Source organism: Lates calcarifer, linkage group LG2 (assembly GCF_001640805.2).
Source record: "Lates calcarifer isolate ASB-BC8 linkage group LG2, TLL_Latcal_v3, whole genome shotgun sequence".
NCBI classification, from domain to species: Eukaryota; Metazoa; Chordata; class Actinopteri; family Centropomidae; genus Lates; species Lates calcarifer.
In genome coordinates, this window is record NC_066834.1 from 10,738,317 (window position 1) to 10,758,781 (window position 20,465).

Consider the following 20,465-nt stretch of genomic DNA (forward strand, 5'->3'; position numbering starts at 1 on the left):
TTATTAGTTTATTTGCCTTCATTGTCACAGTTGAAAAAAAGGTCTTTTTAAAAAATTCTTCACTGACCTAAGAAATCTCAGACCCACTGTGATAAAACCTGTAGATTTGCTAATGAATACAACAAGTGCCATTCATATGTAAACTACCAAATGACATCATATGGCCTGACAAATGACCTAAGACTTTAGAAGTATTTTGTTTTAAAGAGTGATCTGCCAAAATTTTGTTGAAAATTAGAATCAAAAATACACTGTCTTGAATTGGCCTCCCTGCTCCATAAATGCTGAAGAATTAACGTGGCGTTTGCTGTCCTGCAGCTTCAGACGTCAGTGCTGCATCATCCGCGGTGAAACCATCATGCTTGGATTTCCTGGCGATGGATTATGACATAACACATCAATCACCTTCTTTTAGCTGCACTCTGAATTTGATGAGTAATGGGGATTTAGCTGTGTAATCCTAACATCCGTTACCTAACCATTTCTACTTTTCTCTCCTTGTTTGTGCTTTATTTTATCTGTCTGCACATCCGCTGCCATGTCTGCCTTCATGTCTGTTTGTGCGTTTGCTTGTCGGTCATGTCTGCGTTTCGGCGTCGTGTATATTTATTCTGCGTGTGTGTCTGGCCTTTGTGCGTGTTTGTGTGTCTGCGTGTGTGTTTGTGTGGCTGTGTGCATTTGTGTGGCTGTGTGCATGATGTTTGCATCTGCTCTTCCTCTAGGTGAGCTCACCCCTCCACGTGAGCACAGCTGCCTGAGCGACGAGGACAAGGTGCAGGGTGGGGGAGCGCAGACCAAAGACCGCGGGACCTCCACCGACGCCCCCTGCAGACACAGCCACACCTCGGGACACTCGCACAGCTCGTCTACAGCGGCCGTGACACGCTCCAAGCTTCAGGAGAAGCCACCCGCTCCCCCACCACCACAGAACTACACACCAGCTCCTCTTTATCCAGCAGGGAAGGCAGATGGAGGTGGGCACCACCGGGAGAGGATCCGCTACCACACGGATGTTCATCTAGAGCCCACAGAGGAGATTTATCTGACTCCTGTGCAGCGTTCTGCCGACCCCCTAGAGCCTCTCAACACGCAGGACCGGCCTTTCCTCTCACAGCAGACTGAACAGGGCCGCATGTCCATCAGCTCTGACACTGAAGGCCCACCTCCTTACCAGCCCCTCCCAGACCGGACAAACCCCTCCATCTATGAGGAGGACGAGGTCTACGTCCCCCCACCTTCATATGCTTCCTGCGTAGAGTCCCTCATCACTCCACCCAGCATGGCCCTCTCAGCTCGCTCCTCCCTTGCACTGGACCTCAGCCTAAAGGGGGCAGGGACTGGGGCCGGGGCTATGCTGAGAGCCGGGTCATCGGTGGAGTATGTGGACGCCACAGACGAAAGCTACTGTGGAGAGGATGAGGATGTGGACAGGATAATAATGGACGGAAGGATGAGGAAGGGGGGAGGAAAGGGCAATGATGGCGGCGGTGGCGGCAGCAGCCGAGCCGCCCCGGTAAGGACTTCCATGAGCTCAGAGGCCAGCGGCCTTTCATATGACTCGGTCAAATACACGCTGGTGGTGGATGAGCACGCTCAGCTTGAACTGGTCAGTCTCCGGCAGTGTTACCAAGGCTACAGCGATGACAGTGACTCGGCCACCGTTTACGACAACTGCGTCTCCTCTCCGTACGAGTCGGCCATCGGGGAGGAGTACGAGGAGGAAGATGAGGAGGACGGGGCTCGGATAGGAGGAGTGAGGAGAGAGGCAACAGCTTGTCTGTCTGAAGACTCCACTCCAGAGGCAGACCTGCACTTCTCCAAGAAGTTCCTCAACGTCTTCATGAACGGACGCTCTCGCTCTTCCAGTAAGTCATTTAACATAATATTTAGTATGTCATTTTGCATTTTTGCTTACCCCAATGTGACATGTACAGATTCAATAATGGAAATATACTTGTATTAAACCTGTAATGGCCATAGAAGTCAGCCATATCACCCAACCAAATTAGTTTTTTAAGCAATAATTATGAAACTGAGGGGGAAAAAAAGAGACAGAGAGAGAGGGGAAAAACATTGATTGTTTGTTTGCAGGATCAAGAGAATAATCAAAAGTGTAGGATTTGGTTTTGGTTTGGTTTTTGTTCACAGACAAACTGTATGCAAAAACTAATGCAAACTAATACACTCCTTGGTTTGTATATGAGGTAACCTCCCTTTCAGCTATTTTCTAGACAGTGTGTTCCATCATTTTACTCACTCTGCCCTATTTCTGAGACTTTTTAAAACATTGATTTCATTTTGAGGATACATATCTTAATCCAGACCTTTAAATTCCTGTGAATGGTGTGTGAAACAGCCAGCAAGCACATCAGCAAGGCAAGCTGTTGTTCTGTGTAATTCCCTTTAAACATACAGTAACACAGCAGTGAATGCTGTCTAGCCGAATTGGCAGCGTGGTGGGAGAGGCTTAAAGCGATGTGGCTGATGAAGCAGAGCCACAGAGATATTCAGGAACTGGAATATTCTCGTACAGCACTGATCATTGTCCACATGACTGATTAAATCCTGGGCTTTGTGACCAACACTGTGTTAGATGTAACTTTATAAAAATGCTACAAATGGAAGATTTCATTATGTTATGTTACTGTTGAATAATGTCTTATTATTGAGGAATAATATTTTACATTGTTTTATCATACTAGCAGTTCAAAGATGGACATTAGTTTGTTTCAGCATGTGATTTACTTGAAAGTTGGACTAATTTAGGCCATATCACCCAGCTCAGCTTGTTAAGTCTTGTAAATGAAGGCTGCAGTTTTTGTGCTTTGTTAGTACTGTTATCAGCATTCTGACAGCAGCATGTTCAGGGCAGAAACCCAGCTGGACATTTCAGTGGCCTGCTTGGTGGAGGAACACTGAGCCAAAAACAGTTTGCCGTTTCCTGGATTTGCCTCCAGTCCTCTCTCTTCTCCTCTGCTGTCCAGACCAATCACATTCACAAACAAGTTCTAAGCCTTTTTCCAGGCATTAAAATGATGGCAGTCTCAGAGAGGGTGTTTAGAGTAAATGACACAGGCAGTGGGTGGCTTCATGAAGTACAATTTTCTGTACTCCGCCAATTTAGTATGGCGCTAAATAAGGATCAAAATCAGTGCAGCGGAACCAGAGGTATCATTTTCATTCTGTGCATTCTTCTTCCTTCTCAAAATGTGGTACCTACCTTACCCATAATGCATCTCAACCACCAACAATTTAGTTGGAGATTTGGATGTGGTAAACTAGTACTGGCTAATCTTGCCTCAAGCACCAAAGAGCTAGTAAGCTCACTTCTTTCTAATTTTCGAACTTATTACTGCAAAAAATAATTGTATCCTGTCTTGATGATTGTTGGAGAATTGGCAGAAATGTGTAATTTATGATGTGGCTGACCTTTTTTGACATGGTGCAAATGTTGGTCTGAACGTTACCTAAAGAATCTGCAAGTGTGGGGGTCAAAATGTGAGGTACAGAAAATGGAAAGTCTTCATCTGCATAATTATGAATCTTCTCAGTGTATTTTTAGAAAAATGTGTCAAATAATCTTTGAGGTTCAAGAGAAGTGAAGAGTTTGAACTAATTTTGGTGCTAGAGGAAAGATCAGTGAGTCTGCTTTCCCAGACTGTATCTTTGTGCTTTGTGCTCCCTGTAGAAAAGAAAGAGGACTGAGGAGGGGCAGGATGGTCTTTTGATGGAGGATTGTAGGATTGTAAGCCTATTGTCACCTTAGGAAAACAATGAAGCAATGACCCATATTGCGGGGTATATGTGTGTGTAAAGCAACCAGCAGTAATGAGCAGAAGGGAAGATTCATGTGAAAGAGACAGGGAATGACAGATTAGCCTATAATGTAAGCGTGGTCATTTCCTCTAATAGTCCTCGCCGTCCTCTTGGATGCTTTCCATGTGTTTTACTGACTCATTAGAAACACCACAGCAGTTTTTCTGAGTGGTGCAGAAGGGGGTGACAGATGTCTCTAGGGAATGGTAAAAATACATAATGCTCATTTGTTTCACAGCTAATTAAACTGTGATTCATACAGTAGGTCCTAAAGAATGGATGTATATATAAGTAAATACTATGTGTCCTAATTGTGTGTTTGTCAGTGATGGACTTGTTGCATTTAAACACTGATGTCTTTTAATCTTTTTGTTTCAGAGCCGTACACTCCACATTATATATTTTTTAAATTTTATTTCCTCATGTCTTTTCTTTTTTCTTGATATTTAAGGTGCAGAGTCCTTTGGCTTATACTCGTGTGTCATAAATGGAGAGGAGAGGGACCAGAGCCACAGAGCTGTCTACAGGTGAGGAAGAACTACACAATAATCATCCTCACCATCACATCCACATCCACATCATTATCTTCATGTGCATACTAAATATAGCACCATGACTACAAACATATGTAAATTTAACATTGTTATTCACTGTGGCTACATTTTGCTCAAATCATCAGTCAGGGAATCAAATTTGTTGACTCAATACCATGGTTACATAATATAGACTATGAAGTACAAAAAATATACAATATAATTATAACAGAACTCTGTAGAAATTAAGTATGAATAAATTAGTTAAGCAAAGATAGAGCATTAACATATAACTTTAGATTTATTTGACTGTAATAACAGTCTAAACATGGCTATTTAGAGGTAAATCTTTGTTTCCTAATAAGTAGTTTAGATAATATGTCTAAGCTCAAACTCACTACAAGTCTGGCCTTTTCAGTTCTTGTATGCGTATTCTGCAGCTTCAACTCGACTTTGAAGTCGAACAATGCTAAAATTATCTTCCAACTTTTGTTAGGTTGTTTCTCTTTGTGGCACACATGATTTTCACATGCCACTGCATTTAAATTTTTATTTCGATGTGTTATGAGTGATAAATCAATATGAATTTAAATTGAATTTTCCTTTAACATGCTCATCTCTGCCAGTTTTTAATATTATTATTATTATTATTATCATTTTTTATAGCTGTTAGAGCAGAAAACACCTAATTTCTGCATGTTTCCTCAGTAACAGTCACACTCCAGTTGGCAGCTTGGACTTACAGCTGTTGTTGAAAACCTCAGGCTGATAAATGCATAGGGAAGGGACAGACAGAGCAGCAGTGCAGTCATGTGAATAGCAGCATCTCACTGCACGCACAGATCATATGATGATCCAGGACATTATCCATGCATAGCTGTAAGCGAGGGTGGGGGGTGGGGGGTGAGGGGGTTGTTACAGTGTCTTTTTAATCAAATGGGTTTCTAGTTTGCATGCCTATAATGCCCATAATTCTATATTTTTGTAATGGATCTACAGCCATTAGCATTACAACCGACCACCCAACACCAGGCTAGACTATTATTGTTTCAGGTGTTATCTACAGCTTAAGTATTGAGAATTAAATTTCTGTGAGTCTTTGATATATAAAACCCAGATAAATTCAGGAATGCATGCTGATCAATCTATACACAAGGTTTCTTTTCTACTAAAAGCTGACACTGAAGATGTGTGTGTTGTGTTTAACCTATGTTCTGAGTATTAGCATAAGGCCTGTAGGCTTGAGGGAGATGGCAGCTGTAATCAGCTTGGATTCACAAATGTCTTTTATCATTTGCAACTAAAGTAAACAACTTCTGTAAGCTGCATGCAACAAAGGTTAAGTGCTAAGTGTGCTAACAACAAAAAGTATTTTGCCATATTTTGGTGTCTTTCTAAGTATTTGTAACTTACAAATGCAAACAGAGTCATGTAAGAAATTTCTTATGTATAGATTTATTTCAACACAAAATTGGGTTGCCATTGGAATCTGTTATAACTTTGTGAACCAAAGCAAACTAAGTTGTGTTCTCTATGAAGAAGTAAGCTACACATTTTTTCAGAGCCACTTTTTAAGCTTACAGGAGGTGAGTTGTGGCTACTCAAAACATAGATTTCAGAGCAGTGTTCCTTTAACATCCATTTGTGATACTGTGTGAGGTGGTCATCCTGCTCGTAAAAAGCCTGAGTGTTCTCGTCGTTCTCCCGCGTAACTAAATCTGTTTCAACAGGTTTGTCCCCCGACATGACGATGAGTTGGAGCTGGAGGTAGATGATCCGTTGCTGGTGGAGGTGCAGGCAGAGGATTACTGGTATGAGGGCTACAACATGCGAACTGGTGCCCGTGGGATCTTCCCCGCTTACTACGCCATAGAAGTGACAAAGGACACAGAGAGCTACAAAGGTAATGACACTGTTAGTAAAGTAGGTGAAATGCCCTCTTTTGGTTATGGAAACATCGAAATTGTGCTCGAGACAATTGAGTCAGCATATTTTTCTGTACCGTTCAGTTTCATCGGTGCTTCTAACAAGCTGAGACATGATAACTGAGTAGTAAACACAGTAAAATTCAACACTTAACAGTATTTTACCCTAGAATGACTTAACCTAGGCAAACAGCTGTTGGCAGTGTGATCCAATGGGCAATAGTCCATGTCAAATTAAGTCTACTAGAGTGCTTGTTTTTGCCACAGACAGGCTAAGATTGTCAATACAAGTGAATTTCAACATTGAGATACATGAGGAAAAATAAGGTTCAGGTTCAAAAATACTGGAATTATCCTTGAAGTTACAGTGGCATATAATTGACAAAAAGTAAAGAATGAACAAAAGTCAGCTTGCTTACTGTAACATATCCTGATGAGAAACCCAGATGGAGGTAACCCCAGGGAGAGTTATGTTCTGCTGGTGAAACTCCTCTCTGCCAGTGTGTGAGCAGCTGGTGACAAGGAAAATTAAATGATAAATATACAAAATGAGTAAAAACACAAAACAAAGTCATAGTTGCAAAGACTGTCATGTATATGTAGCTAGTCACATTAGAAGAGACAGTACTGAGTGTAACCTAACAGAAATAATCCTTCTGTTGCTGTGGAAAACAAAAAGAAAATGTATTTTGTCTCTTTAGAAGGAGCCATCAAAATCATACCTGTATCTTAGTGCTTGATAAAACTGGTTCTTATTCTATAATGTTGTTTATTTCCTTACAGTGAAGAGCAATGAATGGATGGACAGATACCGGCTAAAGTTCCTGGGGTCAGTCCAAGTGCCCTACCACAAAGGAAATGATGTTCTGTGTGCAGCTATGCAGAAGGTATAAGGCCTATGTTGTGCACAATTGTGTGTTTTCCTGTGTAAAGCAACTGACTGCTATAGTGGAGAAACATTAAGGAGAGCCACATCAACTGTCAACCTGTGGACCCACCACCTGCGGGGATAGGCTTCGGGGCCAGGTGGCAGGCAAAGGCAGGGCCCCAGGCGTGCTAGCTCTAGGGACATGGAATGTCACCTCTCTGGCGGGGAAGGAGCCTGTGCTGCTGCGGGAGGTGGAGCAGTACCAACTAGATATAGTTGGGCTCACCTCTACACACAGCATGGGCTCTGGAACCAAAATCCTGGAGAGGGGCTGGAGTTGCCCAAGGTGAGAGGCGTCGGGCGGGAGTGGGGATACTCACAAACCCCCGACTGAGTGCTGCAGTGTTGGGAGTTTTCCCCTGTGAACGAGAGGGTCGCCTCTCTGTGACTGAAAATTGCAGGGGGTAAGGCTCTAGCTGTTGCGTGTGCATATGTACCAAACAACAGCCTTCTTGGAGTCTCTGGGTGGTGTCCTGGAAAGGGTGCTGGCCAGAGATTCCATAGTTCTGTTGGGGGACTTCAATGCTCATGTGGGCGACGATGGGGAAACCTGGAAGGGCATGATTGGGAGGAACGGCCTCCCCAATCTGAACCTGAGCGGTGTTTTGTTATTGGACTTCTGTGCTAGTCACAGTTTGGCCATAATGAACATGTTCGAGCATAGGGTGGCTCATAAGTGTACATGGTACCAGAGCACCTTAGGCCAAAGATCGATGATCGACTTTGTGGTTGTATCATCAGATCTGCGGCCATATGTCTTGGACACTCAGGTGAGGAGAGGGGCTGCTGAGCTGGACTGGGGATGTTGTTGAGCAGTGGAAAGAGCACTTTGAGGAACTCCTAAACCCGACCAATATGTCCTCTGTGGAGGAGGCAGAGCCTGAAGACTCGGGGGAAGCCACAGCCATATCTTTAGCAGAGGTTACTGAGGTAGTTAAGAAGCTGCCCAGCAGCAAGGTGCCAGGTATGGACGAGATTCGCCCTGAGATACTAAAGGCTCTGGATATTGTGGGGCTGTCATGGCTGACATGCCTCTGCAGTGCCGCATGGAGGTTGGGGACAGTACCTGGGGAGTGGCAGACCGGGGTGGTGGTCCCCGTTTTTAAAAAAGGTGACCGGAGGGTGTGCTCCAATTATTGGAGTATCACACTACTCAGCCTCCCTAAGAAAGTTTACTCCAGGGTGCTGGATAGGAGGCTTAGATTGATTGTCGAACCTCGGATTCAGGAGGGACAATGCGGATTTTGTCCTGGCTGTGGAACAGTGGACCAGTTTTTCACTCTTGCAGGATTGCTGAGGGAGTCATGGGAATTTGACCAGCCAGTCTACATGTGTTTTGTAGACTTGGAAAAGGCCTATGACCGTGTCCCCTTAAGGGATCCTGTGGGGGGTACTGCAGGAGTATGGGGTACCGGGGTCGCTGGTGCGAGCCACCCGGTCCTTATACAACCAAAGTGAGAGCTGTGTCCACATTCTTGGCACAAAATCAAACACGTGTCCGGTGGGTGTTGCCATGGCTGTCCCTTGTCTCTGGTCCTGTTCATGGTATTCATGGACAGGATCTCAAGGCGCAGCTGAGGTGAGGAATGTGGCCTCATCAGACCATGACCTTCAGCACACACTGGGGCGGTTTGTAGCCGAGTGTGAAGCAGTGGGGATGAGGGTCAGCACCTCCAAATCTGAAGCCATGGTCCTCAGCCGGAAAATGGTGGATTGTTCCCTCCGGGTGGGGGGAGAGTTGCTGCCTCAAGCGAAGGAGTTTAAGTATCTCGGGGTCTTGTGCATGAGTGACGGGAGGATGGAGTATGAGATTGACAGGCGGATCAGTGCGGCATCAGCAGTAATGCGGTCACTGTACTGGACCACTGTGGTGAAGAGGGAGCGGAGTCGAAAGGCAAAGCTTTCAATTTACCAGTCGATTTACGTTCTGACTCTCACCTATGGTCACAAGATCTGGGTAGTGACCGAAAGAAGGAGATTGCGGATACAGGCAGCTGAAATGAGTTTCCTCCAGAGGGTGTCTGGGCTCAGCCTTAGAGATAGGGTGAGAAGCCTGGACATCCAGAGGGAGCTCGGAGTAGAGCCCCTGCTCCTTCGTGTCGAAAGGAGCCAGTTGAGGTGGTTCAGGCATCTGGTAAGGATGCCTCCTAGGAGACTCCCTTTGGAGATCTTCCAGGCACACCCAACTGGGAAGAGACCCTGGGGTAGACCCAGGACAAGTTGGAGAGATTATGTGTCTCTTCTGGCCTGGGAACGCTTTAGAAACCCCCAGGAGGAGCTAGAAAACGTTGCTGGGGAGAGGGATGTCTGGAATGCCCTGCTTAGCCTGTTGCCACCGCAATTCCAGAATAAGTGGGAGATACTGAACTGAACATCAACTGTAGTCCCAGAAAACTTTGGTAAAGGACTAATGGCACAAAATAATGATGCAGTAATACAGAGGAACTATGACATGTTGCGTTCTTAACAAATCTTAATGGTCTTATGAGTGTGAAGCAAGTACAGAAATTAGTGTAAAATGATTTTAGAATTCATTTATGTAATATCTCAAAGAATAGTAGCATTATTCTAGCTTCCTTCCTTCCTGTGAATTGACAGTAACTTTACAAAATCAAAGCTTTATATAGATAGAGATATAATATAGAGCACTGGCAACATAGTTAAAATTTTAGTATCACTTTCATATTATTATTAGTATAACACTGGGTTACAAAAGTCTTAAGAATTTTGAACTATTTACATTTTAGGAATCATCTTTGCATTTGTTTTCCAGATTGCCACCAACAGAAGGATGACAGTCAAGTACAACCCGCCTTCCTCCTGCATCCTGGAGATCAGTGTGAAAGGCATCAAGCTTGCAGTTCAAGAGGATTATTATGCTTGTGATAGAGTAAGACAATTTCTGTTCCCTTTTCTGTCTAATAAATGAAGTGCAGCTTCATGAGGTTTTGTCAAATGAAAGCTCATCTTCATACCAGAATCCACATTTTAACAATTGAGGTATGTCACCCCCATGTGGCTGCCAATGGACACTGCAGACAAAAATGTTTGGGAAATGTTTTCAAAAGGGGGAAGAGCATAAGTATTTTCTGTGGTGGTCCTGAAGGTCAAAACATAACTTTTTGGAAACCACTACAGCATTTGGGAAAACATCACAACATTTCAAAAAATACTAAAAAGAATTTGGACATTCAGAAAACACAGATGATTTATCTATTAAAAGGAAGAAAAAAAAAACTTTACCTGATGCTTGCCACTTGTTTCCACTTAAGGCTTTCTACCACAGCCCCCCTCAGCAATCTGGTACCTGTGAGAAGCAAGTCAAGAGGGGAGAGGGATATGTTTGAGAGTTTGATTTTTGCTAGGCCAACACCAAATGCAGACACTCAAAGGGCTCGAAGAAAGTTGTTAAGCATCAGTCAGACCAAACAGGTCAGGCTGACAAGACGCCTGCTGGGTAATTTGAGGGACACAGATTCTATTCTTGCTATGCTTATTGAATTTTGAAGTCCAGCACCAAATGCAAACACTGAAAGGCTTGAAGAAAGAGTTGTTAAGAATCAGACCAAATAGCTCAGACTGATAAGACACATGCTTGGAATTTCAGAGCACATGGGTTCAATTCTTACAAGGTGCAGTAAATTTTGATGCCCAAAGTGAAGACTGAAAAGTGCTCTAAGTGAACATCCCAATACGAAGGGACTTGGTGGCATGGTGGGTTCATGAGATGCCTGCAGTGGTGCGTCTACGGTTCGAGCAAGAGAACAATCCCTCACTGCAAATAGTGTTGGAGGTCAAGAGTTCAACAACAGTAATTAAATACACTACTATATTACTACACTGAACTACAGCTGGACTCTAAGACTGCAACAAAAACAGGTGACACTGCTACTGCAACTAACAAATTTTCAATGAAATAACCAAAAAGAAACACAAAAGAGTAGATGAGTGATATCTGCAAAGTCAGTAGTGTATGGAGTGGCTGAGTGAAAATGTACTGTGTGGATATGCAGCCCTTGAGAGAGAAGTGAACCAGCAGAACACAAATGCAACACTTACTGCAAACCATAATACAACAATTCTAACACTGTACATAAACTGTGCTCTTATCAAAAGTAAATAAACTGATATTCTCCTTGGTTTCTCCCAACAAGGCCATTCTGCCATACTTTCAACTCAGTAACACACAGTGCCTGGAGAAGCAAATTTAAGAGCTTGAGGGGAAGGTCAAGAAAGGAAAATGGGAGACCAGCAAGTTGTAAACAGAAAAGAAAAAAACAATAACATTAAGAACATATGGCTCTAGACCAGATGCAATCGCATCAGCACCCAACCTGGCTGACTGTGGCTCAAGGCCTCACATTAGCCTGTGTAAGCAGTGTTTTCTTATTGACTTGTGGGGCAATTTTGCAACACTCAGACTTGTGATTAATCAGTGATACATTTTCTCATGAGGCTTACTGAAGTCAGGTGCTCACACTACTCTGCTTTTGGTCTGTACAACACCAGCATCTGTAGACATCACAGAGGACTGAACACATTCAGGCGACACCCTCACAATGACAGCTATACCCAATAACTATACTCAATTGGCAACACAGGCCATTAAATCACACTCCAACATCAACTTATGTAGTGAAACTGCAAACAGCTCCATGCCACAAACAGAGACAAAATCACCAATCACTCTCCTGATCACTCTCCTGAGAGAATGGCAGCACTGAGGGCAAAACAAATGAATCCAAGGACCCAGTGTCCCTCAAAATCTAAAATGGAACCCTTACAGAACTCCCTATCAATTACAGAGAACCATCTGACACAAATGATAGGTAATCTGATAGCTTAGCCTGGCTGCCTGCTTTCACATCTACGCAGCCACAAGACACAGGAACGGGCTGAATGGAGCAGCCTTGGCAGAAGTTTTGATTTTATGCTCATTAATGTAGAGGGCAACATTATTCAGCAGAGAATTTTTAAACTGCTAGGAGAACATTAAATTGCACAAGTCATAAAATGTTTTAACTTCAAGAGCTGTACATCATCAATTAAGTTGGGTAACCAGCTCCCTTGCAAACTCCATTTGAGTCTGCTTAACTGACCTTTCCCACTTTCTGAACCTTTGCTTATAAGCTTCTGGTACTTGAACACAGCTGCCTTAACTCTGCCTTTCACTCACCAGAAGGGAACAGTAAGCAAGCTGAGCCTTGCCCATTAACACACATTGCAACAACAGCACACAGTCTGCATTAGGGCAAGTCCTACTGTCAGCTACATGCTCAACAAATGTGTTGCTCTTGCAAAACTTTGTTTACACCACACCATAATTAAATGCTTCTAGCAATAATGCTGTAGTTTTTATTGAAACATTGTCTTTTTTAAAATGTCTTGTGTTTTGTGAAATGGTGTTGTTGCTGTAGTTTCCAGTTTGAGTACCTCTAAACTTTTCCTCACAGAGAAAAACATTTTTTGACAGCTGTAGTCACTTGTTACTTTTCAGATGAAGGTTATACATGCTGAATTTTGATATGTATGTATAGTTCCACTCTAGGTGGTCTTATAAGCAAACAGTTATTGTTACAACAAAACCAAAACACATTTGCACAGTCTGTTGCTGTTGTAGTGGAAATTATCTCATCCCACAGTGTCAGTGCACAAGTTTAGCTCAGCTAACGAGATGGTAGAGAGGACGGCCTTTACTCTGTAGAAATATTAGCATTATTTTCAATTTGGGTTGTAAGTGTCTGTCAGCTGCAAAAAAAACCTATTTCAAATCTAAAGAAGCACCTACAAGCTCAGCACAGGTCCACAACACTGGTGTCATATAAAGTATTTTCCCTTCAGAGACACCATTACATCTACTTATTTGTTTGGTTAATGGCAGTAAATTTAACAGTGCACATAAAATGTACCATTACTTTTTAATTACTTTTTTAAAATTTCTTTTTAATTTTCTGATAATCTTTTTTTTTATGTTAATCAAAGCCATTTATTCTGACCTTTTTCTGTGTCCTTTTCAGAGTAATGAGTGCAGTCATTTCTTCCAGTTGAAGAACGTCTCCTTCTGCGGCTATCATCCCAAAAACAGCAAGTAAGTAAAGGCAGACAGCATGAGGCACTGCTTTCAGGTGGGGACTATCAGGGTCTGTTGACAACAAACAACCAACCAAAAACAAAATTATAGACTAGACAGTTAATCAGCATTTTTCCTACTGTCTCATTTCGATAAAATAAATACTGTCATAGTTAGTTTAATGTTGTTAACCTTTGCTAGTGTTCATCTGCAGAGAACTAACAATAATTCACCACAAAGTGTCATTTGAAATCAACAAATGTGCCAGACCTCCAACACAGACCTGACCTAACTCTTGACTAAGTGTTTAAAAAAAATTAAACAGCGGTTTACTATTAATACATGGCAACAAATGAAGGTGCTGACTATACCTCTATGGAGTTTCCAGTCTGTTTTCTCTGTCTTTTTTGCAGGTATTTTGGTTTCATTACGAAACACCCAGCAGACCAGAGATTTGCCTGCCATGTGTTTGTGTCTGAAAACTCCACTAAACCTCTTGCAGAGTCAGTAGGGTGAGTTGAGCCTGTGAGATGTGCCCTTACATACACTGATCAGTCGCAGCTGGGACCAGCCTAATAATGTGTAGGGCTCCCCTTACGGTACAATCAGAAGAACGCTGAATCGTAATGAGATGGTCAATGTTTTTTCACTTTATTAGTCAGTGGTTTTAATGTTGTGGCTAGTCAGTGTTGCAAGATCTACGGTGCATTCAAAACATGGTACCACATAATGATGAAGCCTAAACATAATTTTAGACTTCTTTTTTTAATTACTAAAAAGACATTTATGGTCACAAACTTTGAGCAGTGACTGAAAAAATGATATCACAGATACAGGCTGCCGAAATGAGTTTCCTCCATAGAGTGTCTGGGCTCAGTCATAGAGATAAGAAAAGTGTGGCAAGTTACACAAAAGTGCCTAGAAATTCCAATAACATTACAAGAAAGTAAAATGTAGAATGTATTTAACTACTTGATACTGCATCAGTATTTTCTGGTTAAATATTCTTCTTAGATTGTAGGGATTAAAGGATTCTAAGGCCAAAACTGAAACCGCAATACAAACAATCACAATTTTGTCCAATCATGATCAAGTGATCAGGCCTGTGGTAAAGGTTTAGTCACCATGAATATTTATTCAGCCCAGACATTGTAAGGTTTTGGTGTCAGCTATGTGAGATGCTATTGACATAACAGGCCCACCCTAAACACAATCAAGTCAGCAGTGGGAAAAAAAAAAAAAGTAAACACAAAACAACAAGGTATTAACTGATCTGTCACACCCCTGTTTAACTGCTTTACCTACAAAATAAAAAGTATATGTTTTCCAAAGTTTTCCAATAAGTATATGCAATGTATTGCCCAGAGTGTGTACTTCTACATGAAGTCTGGAAATGACTGTTACATATTTTTGTTTTTCAGGAAAGCCTTCCAGTTGTACTATAAAGAGTTTGTGGAGTTCTCGTGCCCTACAGAGGACATCTACCTGGAATAGCACTGCCCTGCCTTCAACCACAGCGCTGTACAGTACACTGTATCATAACATAATGTTGCATGAAGGACAGACATATCTAAATTAAAATAAATAAATGAAAACTAACACATCTGACAAACAAACAGGAAAAGAAGGTTGAAGTATTGGATCAGCAGTGAAACCTTTGCGCAATAAGAGGAGATAAAAATGTGCCAAAGGCAGTGTGCTTTGATAAAAGTAAATATGCAAAATGGAGTCAGTGATCACAGGCTATTCCACGGAAAGCACAAACAATGTATCACCACAGCCTTGGCAGCGCTAGTTAGCCTGTAGCATTGTCTCAGCAGGTGCAACACGGAAAGACCACGAGCCACACTGGACTGCGCCACCATGTACTTGTCAAAAGAAAAACAGCAGCTAAGATTTGAAAAAAAAATTAACATGATTAATTTGCTATGACTTCAGATTTTTACAGTCTGAGCATGAGGAACATATATATTATTTACTAAATTACATCCTCACACTGAAAATGCATAAGTGAAATAAAAATCTATGTAGGAATAGTGAATTCTATCCTTAAAGCACACCTAATACAAAGGTGATTCACACTGTTAAAAAAAAAAAAAAAATCCACCCTGTAACACTGTAATACAACTATCTACAGGTGATGTTCTTTGCATTTTGGGGTCTGTGACTAAACCTGATATCAAACCCAAACATTGTGATCAGTTGGATGAGCAAGTTTGGGCATCTATGCATGATCTGCCTTATGAGCTATGTATGCAGCAAGGTGGGGCTCAGTGCAGTGCAGAGGCACAATGTTTGTGCTGCCATTCACCAGTGTGAGCCAAGTAGTAAGTAACTGCTGAGAAATTCAAAACAAAATCAGTCTGGCAACAACCAGGTATTTCAGTTTAAAACAAAGATGAGTAAAAGCTTAAAAGTGAACCAACTGATTACTGATTAGGCTAATTTAAGTATTTACTGGTTTCTTCGTCCTCTATAGTATTAAACCAAGTATACTTGTGTTTGGACTCTCACTTTGAATGTATCAACTTGGGCTTTCAGAAATTTAGACTGGCATTTTCTGATTTATGGAGCAAATGATTAATTAATAATGAAAATAATCATTTGTTACCACATTAGACCCACTGATTAAGATGGGTTGCTCTAAAGTGAAGTCAAGGAGATGACAAAACATTCTACATCCAAAGGAGCAGGCAGGAAGTACCACAGTTTCTATGCCAGCGGACAGTATGGGCAGACAAGTTGGGACAGACCAAAACATTTCAACACTGAATCACAAGAACTCTTGAAATGCACTGAAGATCATTTGTCCATGACAAAAAAAGAAAAAAAGCATAGTGTGAGGTTGTATGAGTCTGTACTTTTCCTTTCAAAATTTATAACAGCTTCTATTGGTACTGTAGTCCTAAGATACAACCACCCAACATTTTCCCAGTAAAGCCTTATCCCTAATTCCTAGTCTAATGCTGACACACTGCGCTTCTTTACTGTGTGTTCTAACATGGTAAGAAATCAGTGACAAAGAAGTTTAACACCAGTTAAAAATAAATAAATAAAAATCTGGGTTAGGCTCTACAGTGGTAAAAGATGTGGACTGACATACAGATTATGTGGTATCATGTGGTGTTCTAGAAACTTGCTCCTGATAGTTTTGACATCAGAAATATTAAATGCTCTCTGTGCGGCAGTGATAAGATAATAAGGTTGATCTTCAGAACAGTATGTACAGGTGCTGGCAAGGGAGCAAAAGCAAAACTCTGGTGTTTTCAGATCTTCACTAGTAGTGCCTCTTTCTCATTAGATCATTGTGACCTTCCTCACTGAACGTTATCACAACATTTTAAGGGATTGCCATTGAGTGTGACTGCCACTGAATTTAAGTTTTTGAATGCAGACTGAGATGTAGAAGTATGTTTGGTGTATGCTGCACTTTTTTCACTGCGCTAAACATACTGTACTGTACCTATGCTGCTGAATTCCAGTTTTTCCTGCCGTATTTGTTTCAGAACATGCCAGGTACAGTGAAATGGTGCTAATACAGAGCCTTTATGTCTGTTACCCAGATAAGACGTTACACAGACAAGACCAAAAGAGTCAGCCCAAGCCAAGTAAACTAATCAACAAGATGTAAGTATATAGAAGGTCCAAATGCACGTGTCAAAAAATATATATCTTAATTCCATTCTGTTGATACAGCTATGTAGCTAATACTCTTAAAACACACGTGATACTCACAGGTAACAGTAACTGCTGGCTAACAGTTACCAAATCAGCCTTGCTAATTACACAGGAGCAGAGCTGTAGAAGACTTGAACTTAATAACCACAGGTTCGTCGTTTCATTGATTAGTCAATTGACAGAAAAATAATCAGTAATAATCGTTTAAGCAATCTTTCAAGAAAATCAGCCAGTAGACTTGAGATTTGATTTTGAACTTGATGAATTTTGAGGAGGCTACACTTTCTATGGCACATCACTGCCTCCTCTATAATACTCCTTTTTTTCTGAGGATGTTTAGGATCTCTGTTATTAAAATGGACTTGATGTGACCACTGGTCCACACTGGTTGCACCAAATTCACCAATACTGCCAATACTCCTCATATTAAAACTTTTCAGTCGTTTACAGACGTGTTCTGAACGAGGACCCACATGTTCATAACAGAAAACCAAAGGAATTCCATATCATTTTAAATCAACACAGGTACAGCACAGTTGTTTTGCAGTGAAAGACAAACTGAAAGTGGGCTTCCTACATCATTTATCATCATTTATTTAACACTGCTTTGTAACAGATGAATTTATGTGATCTGTATTTGACAGGAGATAAAATGTCTGTGAAAGAAAGATTAACTGATGAAGGATGTGAAAATGACCAATTCCAGCCATCTCACCAGTCCCCACTATTTGTCCCTTTCACAAAAACTATATATATATGTGTATATATATATATGTGTATATATATACATATATATATATATACACACATATATATAGCAACAAAAGTTGTCTGCTGTTGCTAATCCAATCAAAGCCATTGTATTTGCATTAAGATACCAACACTGATTTTTATATAAGTTCCCATCTCATCAGGTGGACAAGAGAAAATGTACTGTAGTGGGGGCTATACAAAGGGTGTAAAGACATGCCATATATAAATAAATAATTTAATATCTGTAATTATAAATATTACATTGTATTGATTCAACATGTAGTTTGTGAAATTTCTCTTTATTTTGGAATTTTTTTAGGTGTGAATTATTCTTTATTTAAAAATTTTAATGCAGATTTCATGGTGTCCTGTCATTATTTTATTCATTCATTAAGTATGAGCTTACATGCGCGCTCGCGCGCGCGCGCGCACACACACACACACACACACACACACACACACACACACACACACACACACACACACTTATATCACCATAAAAGGACCTGTTTTTTTTTTTTTTTGTTTGTTTGTTTTTTAATTAAAATTTACAGTACTACCTACTGTAGACTCTTTCTCTTCCCACTTTTAAGGATGTTAGCATTACATAGCACACTTGTTTCAAGTTATGTTGCATTGTACTCATGTGACCATGACTGTGGCTTACAATCTCAACACACTGAAGTCACAGCCACAGGTGATTTTCTTTTTTTCTTTTTTTTTCTTTGTGATGTTTTGCTAAAAGAGAAAATCTTGCTCTGCAGTTTCAGCCATTATGTTAGGCCTAAATTGTATGCAACAGTTATGACAGGGAATGCTGCTTGATAACAGAGAGCCAAAACAAACAGCCCTCTTTTTTTTTGGAGGAAGTTAAATCTGGATAAAACGACAGCATAGGCCATTCCAGAGTAACAAATTGTTCTGTTACACTTCTAATGACAAGAGAAATGCACAAATACCAGCATTATTGTTATTTATAAATGAAGTCCATGATGCAGCTTCAGTGGGGCCCCTTGGAAGAACTGAGCCAGCACTGCCCAAAACAATAATTTCTCAAAATGTGATAGAGTGATAGTAAAAATATAGACTCTTTTTTAATATCATTGTCCTCTAGTGGTTCAAAAGACAAGGAAAATGCACAAACAAAAGTGAATACTGTTGATTTATTTTAACATCTTGTTGAACGGCTTTATTTCCTTACATCAGGATTTGTTATGTTTCTGTTAGTAGTATTCATCCTCAAGATAAGGTTGATAAGGATTTTTGGTGTCAGGCAACAGAAGAGGAAGGACAGGCCTCTCACCATTATCTGCTGCAACACAACGACACAATCAGATGGATGGAAAAAGGAACCCAAGGACTGTTTCCGCAAACCAGTAAAGAGCATTGTGCCCTCTCAGTTTTATCTGTGCTGCCTTTATTCAGCCTTTATTATGGAAAAGCACCTTGTACTTAGGAGTCCATAAGTAACTACAGTAAACCAAGTGACTTACCATCAGTAAGGCTAAGATGCTGTTTGAGGAAGCTGGGGTCAAAGAGCAGCTCAAACTCTGCTGTATTTTCATCAGCTCTGGAAGAAGACAACACTAGATGAAAATAGAGTGACAGTACCCCCATCAACACTGCAGAGATGGCAGAAACCAGTGTCTACAGTTACAATGTTTGCAACAGAAACAGTCCAGGTCATTCCAGAGAACAGAACAATGATGCTGCTACATCATTACTCCAATTACCCTCCCTCCTAGAAAATGATTATACAAACAACTTCTATGTGTCTCACCAGGTCAGTGTTCACTTGCATAGTTGACAGCAGCACACACACTGAATGATACATAAAGAAAAAAGAAAAAAAAAACTACCTGCTCAGTACAGGTGCAGACAGACCTCCTCCAATCACAAGAAGGGCAAGAGTGAGGAGAGCTAACATGTCTTGACTGATTGTGTCTGATCAAAGTACCTAGAGTAAACTACTTTATCAAATCACAACAAAAGCCATCAGATTCTAGAAGGAGTTATTATTTTTGTCCATTGTTTTCAATGTAAACACCTTTACTGGTATTCAAGTTCTGACTTAAATTGCACACCTTCACCAGCAGAATACAGACAGATTTTGAAGAGATATTAGTGATTAAGACTTGCTATATTAATCACATAATATTGCTGACCATGTCCTTGTTTCTGAACATACAACCTGCTCTGTTTAGGTGCATGATGACATAATACCCAGTATTTCTTGAACTTCATAGCTTAATTTCTATGTTAAGATGGATATGTTTTGTAGTCACTGTTGTCTGGTTAGGGCACATGGTGCTGCAGTCCTGTGTTCATTCCATTTCAGTTTTCTGCTTGTGGTTATCTTGTTGGGTGTGTAATGCATACGTGCTAGTATTGCTGTGTTATTCAGAGAGTACTCTCCTAGAATTACTTTCTGCTTTTTATTCTATGCATGTGGCAAGGTGACTAAGTCTGTCTTCACTGTCAAGGTTTGATAAGGGTTGGTATGTTTTTCCAGCAATACCTTTGCATATCTCTCTCTCTCTCTATAGATGTTGCATATATACACACACACACACACACACACACACACACACACACACGATATGATTAAAGTAGTGTTCTTACTACTAATATTAAGTGTTATTAATCTTGTTCACGTATGAACACTGCTGGTGTTCTTACATCAACGTTTTAAATGATAATGTTACCTACACGTCTTTGCTAAATATCATTATGAAATGTAACACTATTTACACTAGTGAGAC

The 20,465-nt window shown here is 40.9% G+C and overlaps 2 protein-coding genes and 1 long non-coding RNA gene across 6 annotated transcripts in view; 2 read left to right on the forward strand and 1 right to left on the reverse strand.

The window, feature by feature from the left end:
- si:ch211-210p4.6 (mitogen-activated protein kinase 8 interacting protein 1b) overlaps nt 1–18,059 on the forward strand; it is a 57,718-nt gene extending 39,659 nt beyond the window's left edge. For all 3 annotated transcript variants that reach the window (XM_051075318.1, XM_018683334.2, XM_018683335.2), the window contains 8 exons: nt 723–1,865; nt 4,268–4,343; nt 6,080–6,252; nt 7,058–7,161; nt 9,976–10,092; nt 13,220–13,290; nt 13,686–13,784; nt 14,694–18,059. In XM_051075318.1, the coding sequence (XP_050931275.1) occupies nt 723–1,865; nt 4,268–4,343; nt 6,080–6,252; nt 7,058–7,161; nt 9,976–10,092; nt 13,220–13,290; nt 13,686–13,784; nt 14,694–14,766 (1,856 nt within the window). In that variant the 3' untranslated portion in view covers nt 14,767–18,059. The remainder of the gene's footprint in view (nt 1–722; nt 1,866–4,267; nt 4,344–6,079; nt 6,253–7,057; nt 7,162–9,975; nt 10,093–13,219; nt 13,291–13,685; nt 13,785–14,693) is intronic.
- LOC127143217 (uncharacterized) overlaps nt 6,156–20,465 on the reverse strand; it is a 31,307-nt gene continuing 16,997 nt past the window's right edge. For both annotated transcript variants that reach the window (XR_007814482.1, XR_007814480.1), the window contains exons 3-6: nt 13,199–13,344; nt 10,446–10,509; nt 6,694–6,786; nt 6,156–6,244 (exon numbers count right to left, since the gene is read on the reverse strand). This is a non-coding gene — a long non-coding RNA (uncharacterized LOC127143217). The remainder of the gene's footprint in view (nt 6,245–6,693; nt 6,787–10,445; nt 10,510–13,198; nt 13,345–20,465) is intronic.
- Nucleotides 8,708–9,781, forward strand: LOC108887791 (uncharacterized). The gene has a single exon (XM_018683337.2). The coding sequence runs from the start codon at nt 8,716–8,718 to the stop codon at nt 9,571–9,573; it is 858 nt and encodes a 285-aa protein (XP_018538853.1). The 5' UTR covers nt 8,708–8,715; the 3' UTR covers nt 9,574–9,781.